Source organism: Micromys minutus (assembly GCF_963924665.1).
Source record: "Micromys minutus genome assembly, chromosome: 23".
NCBI classification, from domain to species: domain Eukaryota; kingdom Metazoa; phylum Chordata; class Mammalia; order Rodentia; family Muridae; genus Micromys; species Micromys minutus.
In genome coordinates, this window is record NC_137958.1 from 45,816,020 (window position 1) to 45,834,817 (window position 18,798).

The following is an 18,798-nucleotide window of genomic DNA, read 5'->3' on the forward strand; positions in this document are numbered from 1 at the left end:
GTAAGGGACACTACTACTACTTTCCATGAGCCAAGCATCCAGCCAATAGGATGACAGATGTTTGAAAGTAAAATAGTCCTACATTAGAACACATTGAGACTCAACTGCAATATCGGAACCAAGCAGCCGTAAAATGGAAAACAAACAAACTGAACAACGTCGGATTTGTTTGTAGTGTTTTAATAACTGTGCCACATACACTACACTAAATTTAAATTCTCATTCTGCAAATGAAAATGAAAGAATAAAACCCATTTACTATAGAGGCACACTGGAAAATTTAAAACAAATTATTTTAAACAATCGCATTGTTTAGCTAAATATATCTTAATTAGCGAGCTTTAGAAAAGTCACCTCTTGCCCTGGCTAATTAAAAGCTTGGTTTCTGCCCTGTACCCTGGCCTCAGAGTCTCAGCTCTACCTCCAATTTAAGTTGCTATCCTGGACCCATCCTGCCAGGAATTTCTCAGCATCTCCTGGTCTAGCTGAGTCCTCTTCAGACTCACGTTCTCAAGGGACTAATCATGAGAAAACTGAATAGCGCACGGAGAATTTTACTGACTGATTGTCTCTGCACCTTAATGTGTACCAGACACAGCCTCAAGGACCTGACAAGGCTACACTGACACCATTATGAAAATGTGTAAGACAATACCTTCTTTACAGGCATTGTGTGTACAAGAAAGGCACAAGGACAATAAAAGCCAGGCAGTCTGCCCCCGTATATCTACAGGGTGCAGTTAGAAGATCTGTGTTTTAATTGAATGTACCTGGCAGGGGGGAATTTGCTCTATGCACTTTGGAGGACCATACCTTTAGAAATGTGCATGCTCTGGCATATCCCACCAACAAAAATTATAATCAAAACAAAAAAATAATCTTATAGTCAAGGACAATTTCTATTAAAAAATTTCTCACACAAAAATGTTGAGTTGATTGTTACAGAGACCTGAATATACTTTTCTTCTGCTTAATGCTATGTAAATATTGGAGACAATAAATGTGCTTAATTGGAAACTTAATTGGTATAATAAGTATTTGTTATAACTGAGTAGATGAGAAAATATCAATAGGTCTTCTCTGGAGTTGGTATAGATAACCTGCAATTTATTCAGAAACTTTTCATTTAAAGTTATTTCTAATCAGTGACCTATTCCAAAAAATACTAGAGATTAAAGAACTCAAGTATAAATAATGAACCCTGATAGAATTCCCTAAATTGGTGGAAATTTATCTTTATGACACTCATTGGAATAACTCACAACAAGCATCTGTACTATCTCTCCTTCCCAAATGATGACTCTATATTCAGAGAGAAAGATGGAGAGAAATGTCTGGGTTCTTCTTTTATAAAAAATAGGAGTCATCTTTTTCACTTGGAAAACACCAAATGGCCAATGAGACTTGTATAGTGGGAGAGCCTAGAGGACCTGGGGAATGGGGGACAGAATTAGGAGACCACAGAGGCTTCTGAGAAGATTCTTCAGTGGCTTATGGGTCAAGGTTCTTGTTGAGGCTCATGGAGGTGGAGCTGAAAACAAGTGGATCCCCACCAAGCTGAGCTACCTGGTCAAGGACATGAAGATCAAGAGATTTACCTATTCTCCTTGCCCACTAATGCATCTTAGATTACTGGCTTTTTCCCCAAACAGATTCCTAAGGAATGAGATTCTAAAGCTCATGTCAGCACAGAAGCAGACTCTGGCTGGGCTGAGGTCAAGGTTCAAGGCTTTTGTTGGTATTGAGGTCTACAATGGTCATGTTGGTCTTGGCTTTTGGTGCCTCAAGGAAGTAGCTACTGACATCTCAGGGGTTATCACCTTGGCTGAGCTTTCTCGTCTCTATGTGGAGAGGCCACTGAGGAAACAAGATTGGAAAGCACCATATTGTTCCATGCAAGTCACTACATGACAGTCCACTGTAGATCTGTGCTGTGCATTTTAATCCCTGCCCCCAGAAGCACTGACTTTGTCTCTGTCCCTATGCCCAAGAAGCTACTGAAGATGACTGGTATAGATGATTGCTATATATCAGCCAGGGGCTGCAATGTCACTCTTGGCAACCTTGCCAAGACCACCACTGATGCCATACCCAAGACCTACAGGTATCTCACCCCTGACCTCTGGAAAGAGACTGTATTTATTAGGTCTCCTGATCAAGACTTTACTGACCATACTGTGAAAACACACAGCAGAGACTCTTTAAAAACCCAAAAGATCTGAAGGCAAAAAGAAAAAAAATTGGGAACAGGAAGACCACTGGGAGAAGAGGGGATGGGAAGGCTAGGGGAAAAATCAGAGCACAGTACATAATACACATGTGAGGCTTTCATAATAAAACCACTGTTTTGTACAATGAAAATACACCGTCTTAAAATGTGAACCACAATAACATCATAACATTACAAATAATCATGGTCACTATGACAACAAAGAACCTAATAATCTTGGTAATAATCATAGTGATCAACTTGTAACACATATTTTCATTTACTTTACAATAATAAAGGCACCCATCACCACTTGATATTTACATCACTCTGTAAAGGATACCAACAAGAGATGGTTCGAGTTTCACATCGTCTCTCCACGCTAATAGAACAGCAAAACAGGGAAACTAAAGCATGCAGGATAATGTCCACAAATCATACTGTCCTAGTAAAGATGTAGGTATAGTATGTAGTAGGAGTTAGAAGAGAGGTGGTATTATACAGAGGCCAAAATTATAAATTTAGAAAGGTTCCTTATACTATGTAGGTCATTTCTGAGCACACACAGAAAGACCTCTGAGCTTCAGTGGCACAAAGACTTTGTCTCTAAGAAAAAGAAATTCAAGATCCTTTCCCAGTTGGACATGACAGTCTGGAGATGTTTAGTTTTAGATAAAACCTGTGAAATGTTTTCACAGGGCATAACTCTCTTTTTTTTTTGGGGTCTCACCCAGTTTGTCTTCTTGACTATATATATTCAAGACTGAGACCAGAGGAGCTGGTTCGTGGTAGGGAGAGGGAATGCTCGTTAAGTCTTTGAGCAGTTTGTTCTGTGGAAGGAAAATAAAGTGTGTGCCAGGTCCCAAGGTCCAGTGAATCTGGGTCAAAGTTTGCCTGTCACTTACTCTGAGACTATGAGTATTTTTCCTTTTATTAATTTATTTGCGAATGACATTTCTTTAACTGTGAAATAGAGACAGTGACACTTACCTTTAAGAGTTGTTATAAGGATAAAATGAGATAAAGAACTGGGCTCTGTACCTAGAACACAGCAAATTCTGAATATTCAGGCAAATCCTTGGTAATTTTTATCTGATGTTTGTGCAATTTGATTTAATGTGAGATCTTATGCAAAAGACTTCGCTGTCTTTTTGTGTTTGTAAATTAACTCTATAACCTCATTAGAGTTTTATGAGGTCCTGAGTTTTCAAAAGAGCAAAATTACAAATAATAAGATTGGGGATATCCAGAAACAATGACAATACAGAACAGTAATTACCATGTATTGGACTCCTTGTATCTTAAAGTAGTAGTAATATAATAACTATTATTATTATAAAGTAATAATTATTTATAAAAAACCTAGGATGTGCCAGATACTTTTATACAGTGTTTTTTACTCTTCCCCACAAAACTATATTTGGAAGCAACCTTTCTTCAGTTGAGGAAAGTAGAGCTAAGATTCATTGTTCATAAGCTAAGGTTTAAGGTTAGACATATTCAATTTTAGAGCCCTTTTCCCTAATGACAGTTAGTGTGTAGTAGGCAGGCTCACTACAATATGGACTAATTAAGTACACTTTTTAATGGCATCAAGACTATCTTACAATTGCAAGGTATGTCAGCCGAAGTAGGAAAGGTACAATGGAAGAATGTCCTGGCATTGGGGTAACATGATTATGTTTCCCTTCAAGGTCTAATTCAGTTTCTCTAATGCTAAGACTGAGATAAACAACAGAACACAGAGTAACGGTAGCCATCCTCTTTTGATGCTTTTTCTCCGTTTACAGTGTCAAAGGTGTGGGCAGTAAGAAAGACGAACTTACCACAATTGCCAACCACATGTCAGACTTGAATTTGTACTGCTTAGGATAGATTCTACAACTCAGGGTTTAAAAAAAAAATTACATCTGCCACACAGAGTAAACATATGCAACATCAAACCAGTGTGATTTTTTTCCTTCCCATCTATCCCTTATCATCAATATTCTATGCTCAGCTCAATAGCTTAAAACAAAAAAGACAAACAACTCAAATGAGTAAAGCCATAGACGATATTCCTCAATCACCCGTGATGAAGGCCATGCGCTGGGAACATATCTGCACGGAACACAGCCAAGGCCATGCAGTAGCTAACACGACAGTGGGAAATAATGGGGGGATACACACGTGGACTCGTATAAAGAAGCCATCCACGGAGGAGTAGAAAAGCTAGGAATCTGTGGAAGATTAAGAGGCAGACTTGGAACTTTTGGAAGAGCTACATTGGGAAGACTGTTGGCGATATTCCTGCAAAGAAACAAACAACGTGGGAAGGGACCACCATAAGCAATCACCACGGATGGCGGTGGGGTAAAGTCATAAGGTCGGGACTCAGACAGATGCTCTGAGGGTACCGGGATACCTACTTGACTGGCTGCCATGTCTCCTGTTCAAACCCTCTGTGAATAGATTGAGCAATGGCCGACTCCATCAGATCAACGTAGCGGACAACCAAGGGCACAAAGATCTCTTGCAAGTGCTTGTGGAACTTCCCATTACACAAGAGTGCTGGAACGGGCAAGCAGAAACAGTGTTTGATCAGCTACTTGGGAAAAAAAAATATTTTCCTAAAAGAGTCTCCCATGATAAAACGCAGAGAATACAGATGGTAATGACTTTTGCTCCTTTGTACTGAATGTCACACCACAAAAATTACCTCAAAATTCTATTTAGCCCTTTATACAGGCCTGTCAAAACTAAAGCAGGTTATATTTCTACAAAATGTTCTAAGCAGGTGGTATGCTTGTACTTCCTAAGAGATTTAACACATAGGCACATGACCACGTATGGTAAATTCAAGGGAGCCACCACCGCCACAGAAGGTCCTGACACATGTAAATGCAGCAATTAAAGACAGCCAGAAAACCCTTGCTAGGCTGCGTATCACGCAAACGAATGCTGAACCTGTTCAACTCTACAGGTAAGCTTGATTATATCTAAGAACTACACTTCTGAATTCACCGGGGAGGGTGGCTGTGACCCTGGGAGTATGCATTCTAGTTTACATGTTTTTTAGTTATTGGAGATTTGTTTTTGAGTGTTCAATTTAGCTCGTTACTTTTTGTGGTTCTTTGAACCCAGGGCTTGTACTTCATTAGGTAAATGCTCTCTACCAATGACGTACACTTCCAGGCCTAATACTTCTGTATTTAAAAACAGTACATTACATTCTTTTTATCTTTTAGTTTCTAATTAGTCTGATGAACTAAGGTTAGCAATGCCTTTTGGAGAGTGATTATCGAAATCTTACATTTAGTTGTACTTGATCAAGGACAGGGTGTACCCATCACCTCCCAGAGCCGATGTTCTCCACGCACAGATCACAATGTCACTAAAATATGGGTCACAGAACGAGGTTAAGCTGGACCTAGAAAGAGCAGCCTCAGCAGGGCAACACTTGGCAATGCTAAGACTGAAGAATTGTTAATGTTTTGATTAATCTTACTGTAAATCCACTGAAGTACATATATTCTACACACATTTATGAATGCTTTATGTCTTCCAGGTAAACATGTACATATATATATATGTATATATATATATATATATATATATATATATATATATATATATATATATATAGTCAGTGATTAGTAAAGGCACATCTGAAGAGATGAGATTTAATTTAACATAAATATCAGAAACATTTCCCATGGGAGTTCAATGGTGGTAGTGGTGGGTTTGCCAGGAGGAGAAATTCCTAGCATAAAACTTTTCAAGGGGATTTACTACAAAGACAAGGTGTTCTGTAGTGATAAGGAACACAGTCAAGAGAGAGAAGAGTGATTTTGGAGGGCATCTAGGTTCTAGGATATGGTGTGGAAGTTCACTGGCTACAGTGGCACAATTCATGATGATTATTTATCAGTAGAGGGGTGACACGGTCCTGTCTTCCTGGTTGCAGCATGACAAAGGGAAAGAAGGGGCTGGTGACGAGCCCTGGGTAGAAGGTGGCGGTGGCTTTGATTAAGATGGCGGAAGTGGGAGATGTGAAAAGAACCATCCCTCATCAATTTCATCCACTCTCACGGGCTAGAGTATCTGCACACGTTGAGTGTGAACATGTGGAACCTCTGGCAACCAAACAGACTGGCCACACACTCAAACCATCTCCTGAATACAAAAGTGAGCAGGAAGTCTCAAGGTTTCAAGACTTTGACACAATGCACAGCTTTTTACTGCCGTGACACATCCAGGGAACGATGGCAGTGCATTTCTGTGACTCTGTGACACTTGTCAGAGGATGGAGAAAGATGGACTTGTGAAAGTGCAGTAGAAAGCAATGCTAGGTCCAGGATATACAATAGAGATTGTACTTTAGCCCTTATATGGCTTAGTCTTTCCTTGTAGGAAAAGCAAAAAACACAACAAAGCAAAAAGCAAAGAAGGAAAGAAACAAACACAAAAAACCTCAAACCCCCAAGCAAAACCTAAACCAAAACCAAATAACAAAGTCGACCTTTTCTTGGTTTTACTGCTCATTGCACACACCTGGGGGGCTAACATGATCCTTAGTGTCAGTGTAAGATGCTGGGCTCAATGGTGCACACCTGTACAATCAGTGCTGGTAGGTATAGAAAGGGGTGTCTTGTGGGCTTGCTTGGGTGTCAGGCTGGCTAAATCTATGAGCTCCCGGTTCAATGGAAGACACTGTCTCAAAAAATAAGGTACACATCAACAGAGGAAGACACAAGTCTTTGACCTCTGATTTCTGTGGGTGCTCAGATGCACACACTAAGGGAAATCTTTTCTTGCTTATCTATTGGCTAAAAAGGCTTTCTTTTTATTCAAGTAGGTAAAAATTGGTGATAACTGTCTTATTGAGAAGACGAATGTTATCAAAATTAAGTTTTCAATAGCACATAGAAGGAAGGTGCTTTATTTATTCCCAGAGACTCAAGTCACAGAACGGAAAGGTACTGTTATATGTTATATTATATATGTGATAATTCAGTTACCCTTCAACCAAATGTCACCTAAATAAAGATGCTAAGCTTTAAGGGTGACATGGTTTTACCTGAAATGTCAAACCCAATATGACAGCTCAGCTAAGAAATGTAATGCAATCTTATTGGTTGTATCTTTCCTTAAGGTCTCTCCTCCTCTATATCGGTATTTTTGAAGTGTCAAGCTCTGTGTCAAGTTGTATTGTTCATTCCAACTGTCACAAAAGCTCTAGGAGGAAAGACAGATTTTAATTATTAATAAGGAAAGCTAGAGATTAGAGAGGTTAGGAAGTTTACCTAAGGTCATTTAGTCATTAGGCAGTGGAACCAGGGCTTGACACTAAAGCAACATGTTTCTGTCTATATTATAAAAACATCACTAATAGTATTTAGGTCACCATAAACTATTACCTGTCTGCCCATTGATTACTCCATATGTCAACCTGGGATCAGTGCACTAATATCTTTTAAGATTTAAAAAAATGCTGAATGCTTTATAAAGGAAGTTCATATGCTAATGGTATCTTTATTAAAACTAGAAAATTTTACATTGCGTTACAGCAAAACTATGTGACTAAACTTTACTTCATATGGTGTAGCATTTTAAAAAAGAAGAAAGGAAGGAAGGAAGGAAGGAAGGAAGGAAGGAAGAAAGAAAGAAAGAAAGAAAGAAAGAAAGAAAGAAAGAAAAGGAAGAAAGAACTCTAAGTTCTCCATCTTGAGCATCTTACTCACTGTTAACATTTTACTTTATCAAGATCCTTAAAGTTACTGCAGCTACAAACAAACCTGCAAGTTTTCAAGCCAAAAAGTTACTTTACAGAGAGATTAGGTGTCTTAGCAGTAAAGACACATCTTACTAAAAGGCAGTGTCTAAATGATTCAATTCAGCGTTGTTATTAAACATTGCAATGATTGATCAGAACTGGCTGGGGTCATGCTAATAAAAAAAAGATTTAGTAACGGTTGAATCAAAGGTACTTCTAGCAAGTGTTGTCTTTAAAGTACTATATTCATTTTCTTGTTTTGATTTGAATTTTTGTTATTGTTATCTTTTTATGAAGAGAGAGAAATAACTTGGAGATGCGTTGGTAGGGAGGTGAAAAGGATCTTGTAGTGTGGAAGGGGAAATAATATGATAAAAAACCCAGTGTATAAAAAGATTTAATAAATTGAGATGTATTAAAATAAACAACACTATTACATTAAATTCCCCAACCTCCTTATTCCACATTAGAGTAAAAGTAAGAGATTTTAATATCTCATCTTTACACAAGCATCACAGAGGTGGTGCCACCAGCCTTTCCTTCCCTCCCTAGATCCAATCAGTGAGGGCCTTTGGATCTTTTGGCCCTTATGTCTTTGTATCAGTTCCTTCCTCTGCTTATCAGCAGTGTGGCTATTTAGTTCTCTCACTCTTCTACCAGGACTCATTCAGTCATTTCCTAAAAAGACCTCCTAGTGTTTGCCTTGGACAGCAAGTGTCAGAGGGCTTTGTGTGTGTGTGTGTGTTAACATATAATATATATATATATATATATATATATATATATATATATATATATATATAATATGCATTATATACATACATATGTGTATATATGTGTGTATAATATATATGTGTGTATACACACACGCATATATATATGAGTATATATATATATATAGTATATATATATATATACTATATATATATACTCATCCACACCTCTCAGAGTACAATCCTATGTGCTACTCCGCCAACAAAGCTGACATCAGCAAGGCATGAAGGTCCTCAGTGATCTATCTTACCATGATCTCTGCAGCCCACTGGGTCTCACACTTCCTATGGCATAATTTCAGTATTTATGAGGTTCTCAAATCCTTGTATCTTTTCATTAGTATGTTTTCTGCACTCCCCTCCTTGACCAGTTACTGGATTTTTATCTTCACTCCTTATGTGGTTAGTTGGTGTTGTTTTCTCCCTCCCCACTTCTTCTCTTCCCCCTCCTCCTTATGACAGCGCTTGTCCTTGTAGTGGGGGCTCATGGTTGTTTGCTCACAGTAAGTGTTCAGATGTTTGAAGTATGAACAAACATCTGGATACAGCTACTATACCTTTTCCTGGGGGACTGTATTGAATGACAACTATATAACCAATTGAGGTCAATATAACCTTCACATTTTGGAAGAAATATATGTTATTAGATGATGCTATCATGATTCTATGATTGGTCCACAAATCCAATATCTGCCTACTACATTTTCTACTGGACATGGGCAGCTCTTATTTTTAATGAATGTGGCATGGAATGATTTTTCTGGTCAATTATTACTGCTAGCAATGTGATTATTTCCTGAATACTTTTGAGAAACTGTAGATTATACTTTTTATGAATTTTTACAACAGATAATTAATTTTGGCTAAAACTTGCCTCCAATTTCAGCTTAGACTTGCCTTTAATTTTTTTTTTTTTTTGTTGCAGTGCTGGGTATTGAATTCATGATCTGGGTACTTCTTTTACCAATGTAATATATCTCTTGCCTTCCTTTTTTGATTCTTAAAAAATAATCACATTTAAATAATCAAATCTGAATAATTGAGAAAAACTAACATTATTTATATTTAGAGAGAAATAAAAGTGCATTTGTGCGTGCGCACACACATACACACACGGGGGGGGGGGAGGGAATAAAGGGTAGAGACACAAGAGAGGGAAGATGGGAAGGGAAGGACAGAGACAGGGAGAGCACACTAGTGTGGGAAGGCAAAGCTACAGAAATTCACACCTGTCTGTCAATGTGTGCTCTTTCCTGCTTGTCCATATGCCAGCTTTCACCCAACTTCCATCAGACAAAAGCCCCTCTAAGAGGTAGCCCGAGGCATCAGGAGCCTCCTCTCTGTGGCCACAGTTTGATGCTGTCACAGTCTAATTCAGTTTTACAAGACACCCCTGCCACGCTGCATTGGAAAAGACAAGTTTTCAACCTGGCTTACTGGGCAGCTCTGGCTCATTGGCCTCTGTGGTGACCCGGCTGGCCTCACACGCATGGTAGCATGCCACACGTATCTCCACCAGAGTCAAGACTGTTCCTGAGAATGTATCCAGATGTGGGAGCGTGGTGGATTAATCCTAAAAAGCTGGCTACAGCAACTTGAGTGGAGGCTCAGCACCTATTCCGCTGACCAAAGTAACCATTTCTCCCCAAGGATTCCTTGTACCCAAATATCACCTTGCTGGAGAACGAATGAACATCTAAACATGAAGTCCTATGGAACAAGTAGAAATGACAGAAAAGAAAGCAAAAAGGCTTAAATAAAGCAAAACTCGGGATGCAGAGAGCCTAATTAGTTTGAGCATCTCCAACAATTAATAAATAAAAAGTACTTGACATGGGCTTTTAATAGTAATATTTCAACACACTTTAAACTATGATCCAATTAATAAAAATTACTGAGACAATGATTACAGGGTAAAATGAATAGGCAAATGAAAGTATTCATGTATTGTTTTCAGGGTAAACATATGCTGCTCCCTCCTGAACTATATAATCTGCTTTTATGTTGCTGTACCGCCTTTCAATTAGTTTGCATTGTTGGATTACTGGTAAGAATGATTATCCTCCCTCAAATTCTAATTAGGTATTTTATGAGTAAAAGAGTAATTCACGGCTAGCAAACAAAGCAAATACCGCCAACCACAAGACAAACCAACACACTTTGTTACGAGACAATTATTCAAGGGGATACACATTCTACCAACACATAGTTAGGCAGGCACAGGAAATTAAGATATGAAATTAATAGTAACTCCTCGTGTTGACATATACTCAGAACAAAGACAAACAGCATAGGAATCCCGAGTAAGGATTTCAGGAGGAAAGCCAGGAGGGTTGTGGCTCATAGCAATGTTGTGAAAAAGGAAAGCACATAATCAAACAAAGAACTCAGAGAATTAGCAGCCAAGAGTCTGGCATATTAAATGCACACCCAACAAATGTGTGTTTTCTGTACATAACTTCTACTGACAGTTTTCATAGCACTCTATTCATTTCAAGAAGTAAACACAGTGAATTTCATTAATCTTTCATTTAAATTTTAATACATAGATTTACTTACTTGTGTATGTGTGTTAGAGAATATGTATGATATGGTGTGTGTGTGTGTGTGTGTGTGTGTGTGTGTGTGTGTATAAATAAGAGGATAGCTTGGAGCTAATTCTTTCCTTTCACCGTGTGAGTCTTGAGGATTGAACTCAAGCCTTTACCAGCCCCAATCAGTAAAATTTTTGCAAAGTCTTTTTATAGTTTACTAATATTTAACTCATATCTTAACTACAAGAGTAAGTTTCTAAAACCATACTCAAGTATTCTCTCAAGGAACTTGTTAAAAGACAATCAGGTACAGAACATTACACACAGAAGTAACAGTAGGACACTGAGATGTTACACTGTTTCTCTCTTTGGGAACAAGAAAAGCAAACAATGGATACATAGAGACAACCAGTAAAACAGATCTGTTTATAGTCACATAGAACAGAAACTGAGTTGCATATCTCATAACAATCTTCTATTCCAGATGGCAACATAGAAATATCCCTGTTTGCTACTAGGTTTCATGTGTCTTAAAGACATTTTGTTTGTTTCTTTCCTATGGGTTTTATTCAGGCAAAACTCGGTACTCATTTTAACCAAAGCTCAGAGTAACTGTTCCTCATGATCCAGCAGTTCTCGTGCTGGCTATAGAAGGTAAGGTAACTCCTGCCACAGCACTCAGAGATCTGCAGTACCTTCTTCCTTAATGGGGGAAGTGAGTGTGGATGCATCATGATCAATGTCAGTCCAGCCTGGGTTTTTGAAGTTCAGAAGCAGAATTCATAGCTGCTCCTGTAAGTCTGCCGTGAGGGACACGTGCACCCTTCAAAACAAGATGGTTATCTTTAAGCAAGTAAATTCTACATGAAGGGAATGTAGATTGAAAGTGTTTTTGAAATGTCTACATTATGTACAGAAGCTGGAGTTGTTCTGTGAAATTCCAGTGATGGAAAAAAAAAAAAAACGCTTCTTTCTACTGATTTTATAATTCTTCCATTATTTTGTTGAGTAGAACAAGTTCTGTTGTATAATTTAAAATTCACTCATCTCTAGGGATCAGAGTTAAATACACTTTCCTGTTGGGTGGTCATCCTACCTTTGTAGAGGAGCTGTCTATAACCTGCTGGCACATAGCCTCAGTGTAACGCAGAATTTCCACCCTTTCCGCCGTGTTCTCTGTGTACGCACATGCAGATGTCTCCATAAACACTGCTTCGTGGATTTCAGACACACAGCTCAGTTAAACACCGGGGGTAGAATAACATGGAGGTTTGTCAGTCCTTCGTACTTCAAAGCTGGCAGATTAACCTAATATACAATATGGTGACCTAACAGTTCTTCATTTGAGAGAAATCTGAAAAAGTAATGTCTGCTGCAGCCGAAGTGTGAGAGGAACCCAGCGGGATCTCCACCTCTTCATTTCTTAATGAGTTTTTTAATAACGAGTGGTGACTTTGCCAGTCACTCTGGGCTCTATTATGACTAATTTGACTCCTCTCCGCCCTCCTTGTTAATTATTAACACTAGCCTTTTTATCCTCACGAGACCACATTCCAATTTTTTCCCCCTTTTTTTCGATTTTTATGAGCCCATCTTTATGGAGGTGAAAGTCTTGGGGAACAGGTTTTCACTTAGTGTAGAGCCTGAACATTTATTATTCCTTTAGGCAGAGACGCTGTGACATTGATTACATAAGCACGGGGTGCTCCTCGTGCTGGCTTTAATGTGCTAGCAATGTGAAAAGGCTGTTAATTAAGGAAGAAGCACCGTGGTATTTTTCACTTGGGAATCATTTCCCCATAGAATGGTCATTTGCCACTTGCTAGCATATCCACAGATTAAAAGGTGACTAGCTGCAAGGGCCTGCCTTTCAGGAGGGCTGAGAGAAACGATCTGTGCCATTTGTAGATGGCTTTCACTTCTCAGGAGCGGTCACTGGTCACATCTCTTCCCTGTGGGACGGTTGTGGAAAATACCACACAAGGGTAAACTTTTTGTAGCTGCTTTACGGGCATTCAGTCACCATCTAACTAACATGTTAATTGCTTCATTACGAAAACATTTCCCTCACGTTTCAGTACATCTCTCTCTCAAAAGTGTTTCCTCAGATACCTCTTAAAGTAACTACCCATCTAATTATCTCTAGTTGAGGGAGCAGATGGGGACACAGAGAGAGCAAGGAAGGGAAGCAGAGGCTCAGACATTTTTGGCCAGGAATGGAGCCCCGGTTTGTTTACCTCACCAGCCCTGCTCTGGGAGTCATGTGTGAGGCCAGGAGGGTGGGAGGTTGGGGACAGTTGCTACAAGGATGGTGCAGCTGGTACCTTTCCCTTGAGGAAAACCACAACTCCTTTCCAAGTGTTCTCAGAGCTCCAACTTGCTCTAATCATTGCTAACTGCCAGGGAAGACACACGCCTCAGACTCCATGTCTTTTTTTCCTCCTTAAAAGAGAAACTGGATTTGAGGTCCTCACCCCTTTCCCCTTGGAAATCTTGCTACTCACTTCCCCTGGAAACCTTGTCACAGATTCTTCTTAACACATAAACTAAGATAACCTCTTCCTTTCAGTATTTTGTGACCTTGACTGTCCTTCCGTCCTGATAACTCAGAGCCCTATACACAAGTTCTGAGGTAAAATCGAAAGCTCAAGGAACCATTTAAAGTATACTATTGTGGCATGAATGTTCTCAGAGTATGCCTTTGTCACTATGGAATGAAAACAAACGGGTTATGAAGTGACTTTGCCCCACGCTACCTCCATCCTGAATTCACTTGCAAAGGCCCACTGCCTGTTTCAGCTGGAAAACCAGGGTTTGGGTTTTTTTTTTTTTCTTCTTCTTCTTAAAGATTTATTTATCAATTTTATGTATATGGGCACACTGTCACTCTCTTCAGACACAGCAGAAGAGGGGCATTTGGTCCCATTACAGATGACTGTGAGTCACCATCTGGCTGCCGGGAATCGAGCTCAGGACCAGTCAGTGCTCTTAACCACTGAGCCATCTCTCCAGCCAAGAGTCTTTACTTAGGATTCCCTCTACAGGTCAAAAGACAAGCAGCTGATGAGGATTTTAATACAAAAATGATGGTAACTAAATTATGGGGGCATCTGAATCAATGAGGAAAAACTGTTTATCTGCAGTGTAATTAATAATCAGTGTCTCATTTTGAACGAAGTAGGCATTTTAAATTTTGGAAAAGAAGGTGTAAGATTAGTCATTAGTGATGCCTCATGGTCATTTAAAGTCCTCTGAAATCAGCAGGGTGCCGTCCGCAGCACACACACAATCATCTTTATAAGGAGGTACCATTATTCCCATTATTCAACAAATTATCTCCCACTCCAAGACTAACCACTCAGCTAGCTCTCTTGCTCTTGTCCCTGGCTAGTTTAAGTTGTAATTAATTGGGATTTGGACAATAACTCTTATTGGTTCAATATGGGAAAAATTGCAACAACATGTCTGTTATGTAAATCTCCCATCCAAGAAGGACAAAAGGAAAGACAATGGTTTCCCACAGAGTTCAAAATAGAGTAGTTTGAGGGTAGATGGATGAGGCTGACACTAAACATTTAAATAGATTTCACCAAATCGCTATTGAGAGAGTGCAATAGAAGAAACACCTAATTATTTACAGTTGTCTCCATTATCATCAAAGTGACAGTAATAGCCAGGAAGAAAGTGTGTTTTATCAACTACTGAGGCATTACTTCGTGGCCTTGCTTGTGAGTTTGGGGATGAAAGTCACTCTTTCTCCCTCAGTTCCCCAGGGTGCACCTATTTCCCAGTACCAAAAGGAAATTATGGCACAGGGGAACTTTATCTTTACATCACTACACAAAGGAGCTGTTTTTCTCAGAAATAATTGATGTTTTCTAGAAACCTGTTAATCACTGTAAGATCCAAGCCAAGATGTAGATAACCCTTGGTTTTGACAGGGTCCCAAAGAGGTCTCTAATAAATGCTTCCTTATTGATCTAGAACTGCACAATAAAATAAGCACAAAATAGTGATCACATGCACCAAACAACAATCAATGCAAAGGAAATACTATAGAGTAGGAATGGAATACGAAACTGTCATGAACAACATAGTTGTGGCTCTACCTGAAAAATTATGATCTTGCGGTTCTCTTGGGTCTTAAGAGATGGTTTAGTTAAAAGTAGTTATTGTTCCACAGAGAACCCATATTTGGTTCTCAGGACTCACAACTGCCTGTAACTCTAATTCTACATCTCATGTCCTCTTCTGACTTCTGTTGGCTCATGCATGCATGCATGCGATATACATACATATAACACATATGTACACACATATGTATATATATACACAACATACATGTATATATACACACACACACACACACACACACACACACACACACACACACACATATATATATATATATATATATATATATATATATATATATATATATATATACATACACACACGTACATATAAAATAAAGATTAAAAAGTGTGGTTCTCCCAGACCCAAAAAGATAGACATGGTATGTATTCACTGATGAGTAGATATTTGCCCAAAAGTTCAGGATATCCATGATATAACTCACAGACCACATGAAGCATAACAAGAAGGAAGGCCCAAGTATGGATGCTTCAATCCCACTTAGAAAGGGAGAACAAAATAGTCATGGGAGGCAGATGGAAGCAGAAGGTGGGCCTGGGAGGTTGGGGAGAGGAGAGGAGAGGAGGAGGGGGAAATGAGGAGCAGGATCATGTATGGGGTAGAGGAAAGAAGCCAGAAAAATGAATAGAAATATGCAGCAGTGTGGGGTGGGGGCTGGGGAGAACCTCTAGAAAGTCCCAGATGCCAGGGATGCTAGAGGCTCCTAGGTTCCAATGAGGATGACATTAGCCAAAATGTCCAACAGTGGAGAGATGGAACCTGAAGAGATCACCTCTACCAGATAGACATGGCCTCCAGTTGAGGGATGGGGCATCCACCTATCTTAAATTTTTTTGATCCTGAATTGTTCCTATTTAAGGGAAATGCAGGGACAAAAATGGAGGAGAGACTGAAGAAAGGGCCATCTAGAGACTGCCCCAACTTGGGATCCATTCCATGAACAGGCATCAAACCCTGGCACTATTGCTGATGTCATGTGCTTGCAGACAGGAGCCTGGTATGGCTGTCCTCTGACAGGCTCTACTGTAACTGACTGACTCAGATGCAGATACTTATAGCCAACCACTGGACTGAGCCCACGGACCCTTATGGAAGCATTAGGGGAAAAGACTGAAGAAGCTGAAGTTGACTGTAACCCCATAGGAAGAACAACAATATCAACTAACTGGCCACTGAAGAGCTCCTGGGGACTAAGCCACCAATCAGAGAGCATACATGGGCTGGGACATGACCACTGCTACACACATAGCAGAGGACTGCCTTGTGTGGCCTCAGTGGGGGGAGATGCACTTGGCCCTGTGGAGACTTGATGCCAGAGAAGAGGATGCTTGAGGTGTGAGTGGGTGGGTAGGTTGGAAAGAACCTCCTTAGAGGTGAAAGGGACAAGGCATGGGGTGAGGGGCTCGTGGAGATGGGCCTGGGAAGGGGAATAACATTTGAAATGTAAATAATAAAATCATTAATAAAAGTTTTGGTTCTTGGTCTATCTCATTAACTCACACTTAGAAAATAAATGAATATTTCTCAAAGGTAAATATTAAACAATATCAAAACATCAATGTACTTTTGTGAGAACTCAAAAAAAAAAAAAAAAAAAAAAAAAAAAAAAACCCTAAGAAGTCTACAAAGTGTAGATTATGCTAGGCTGGCCAGCCAGAGATCCCCAGTGCTCCACAGCACCATGCCTGGTTTCCCATGTTGGCGTTGGGCTTGAACTCAGTTTCCCATCTTACAGAATCCTGATCATTCTTGGAAGCCATTTAAAAAAAATGTCTATAGCTGTTTACTCCTGAATTAATAAACCCTGTATAGGTGAGTACAAGTCTCCCTCTGTAAATAAAGACCTTTTAGCTCAGAGAGGTTAAACTACTGTCAAAGGTCAAGCGGCAGAGATGTGACCACGTGCTGTGAAGTCCTGTGACATGATGCCTTTCTTACTAGGACAGGTGTCCTCAGTCTGGCTCCCATCTGAAATCTGGGATCCACCAGGGGTGCACAGCAGCATACATTCATATTTGTACACATTTCTCTCCCAGTTTAGGGTAGACTCAATGAGATAATAACCCAAGAGATGGATATCAGGCTCCAGCAATGAACAAAACCAAAGAATAATTAAAAAGTTAACACTGCAATTGTAGAAACATGGATTTTAATTTTTAAACTAAATGGATGTAATAGTGCCGTTTAACAATTCTGAAGCTATGGGAAGCACTTGCGGTAAAGAACGTGAGAACAGCCTTTGGTATGAGGTGTTTGGAATCTGGGTGACTCAAGTGACACAGTTTGACCAGAGTTCCAAGGACCATACTTTAAAGCTACATGGAGAAATGGAGTGAGGTCTGCTCAGGTAGGTGAAAGACCTATTGCATAAGAAAGTGGGCTAACAGACAGCTCAGGAAAGAAGACAATTTCTGTTGGATCAAGGTCAGTCATGACAAGACTCCAAGAGGCAGAGTCCAGCATGGGGTATCAGAGCAAGAACCATACGCAGTAGGGAATTAGTAATGTCACTCTCACCCAGGGTATAAGAGCAGCTCCTGGCAACCTAACTCAGTCTAGGAAAAAAAAAATCACAAAAGGCTCAGGAATCTATATGCTACTGCTTTGAAAAAAACCAGGTTTGCACTGATGCTAGACCATCTACCAGGATAACAAGTTATTATGCTGTTAAATGGTCTCAATAGAGGACCCTTGCTTCTCCTTTGATTTCTAAATATAAACGAACAAGCCATACATACACACAACAATATTTTAATATCCCCCGAGGAGATAAAGCCATTCTCAGGAGAACATCTCAATCACACTGTGTGCTGAAAGGGAACCTTGACACACAGAACATCTCTTCCATGGATGCGGTCTCAGGCATTCTGGCAATGCCAGACTTTGCAGGTTTTCTAACCCTCATGGTACGATGAGAGAGTCGTCTACTCTCTTCCACAGTTCAGGAGGCATCATCTCCACAGACTCAGGGAAGCCCAGTAAGCTTTCTTGCTACAACCTATGCTGCCTCTTGGTAAGATAAAGCATGGGCTATCTCCACGTATCGCTATAGATGCCATGTGCCCATCCCTCGCCATCTCACGGAGGAAGGGAACGCAAGTACTCACTGTCATTTCTGAGGAAGTTATTCAGCAGCTGGAACAGGGGAAAGCTATCCCAAGAGTCTTGAGGTTGGGCCTCCAGCGCGGTATCCATGTCTACTGTGAACAAAGCCCAAAACTTCTCCGCATGCTCGGCCAGTAAGTCTGGCCACCAGGCAAATGCCTGCAAGAAGGACAGGAGAAATGTCTAACTTGTTAGAAACATGTACAGATACTACGCTCCTGAAGACATGCAGAGCATGCCTCAGGTTCACAAATAAGGATGGTAAAA

General features: G+C 39.8%; 1 protein-coding gene across 16 annotated transcripts in view; it reads right to left on the reverse strand.

Annotated features, from left to right (window-relative positions):
- CADPS2 (calcium dependent secretion activator 2) overlaps window positions 1–18,798 on the reverse strand; it is a gene marked incomplete at its 5' end in the record, with an annotated part of 458,357 nt that overhangs the window by 58,551 nt on the left and 381,008 nt on the right. For 9 of the 16 annotated variants that reach the window (XM_080936279.1, XM_080936287.1, XM_080936273.1 and 6 more), the window contains 2 exons: window positions 4,618–4,759; window positions 18,534–18,690. In XM_080936279.1, the coding sequence (XP_080792405.1) occupies window positions 4,618–4,759; window positions 18,534–18,690 (299 nt within the window). Of the gene's footprint in view, window positions 1–4,378; window positions 4,499–4,617; window positions 4,760–18,533; window positions 18,691–18,798 lie in introns of all 16 variants that reach the window. The other 7 variants (XM_080936281.1, XM_080936282.1, XM_080936283.1 and 4 more) reach the window with 1 other exon arrangement.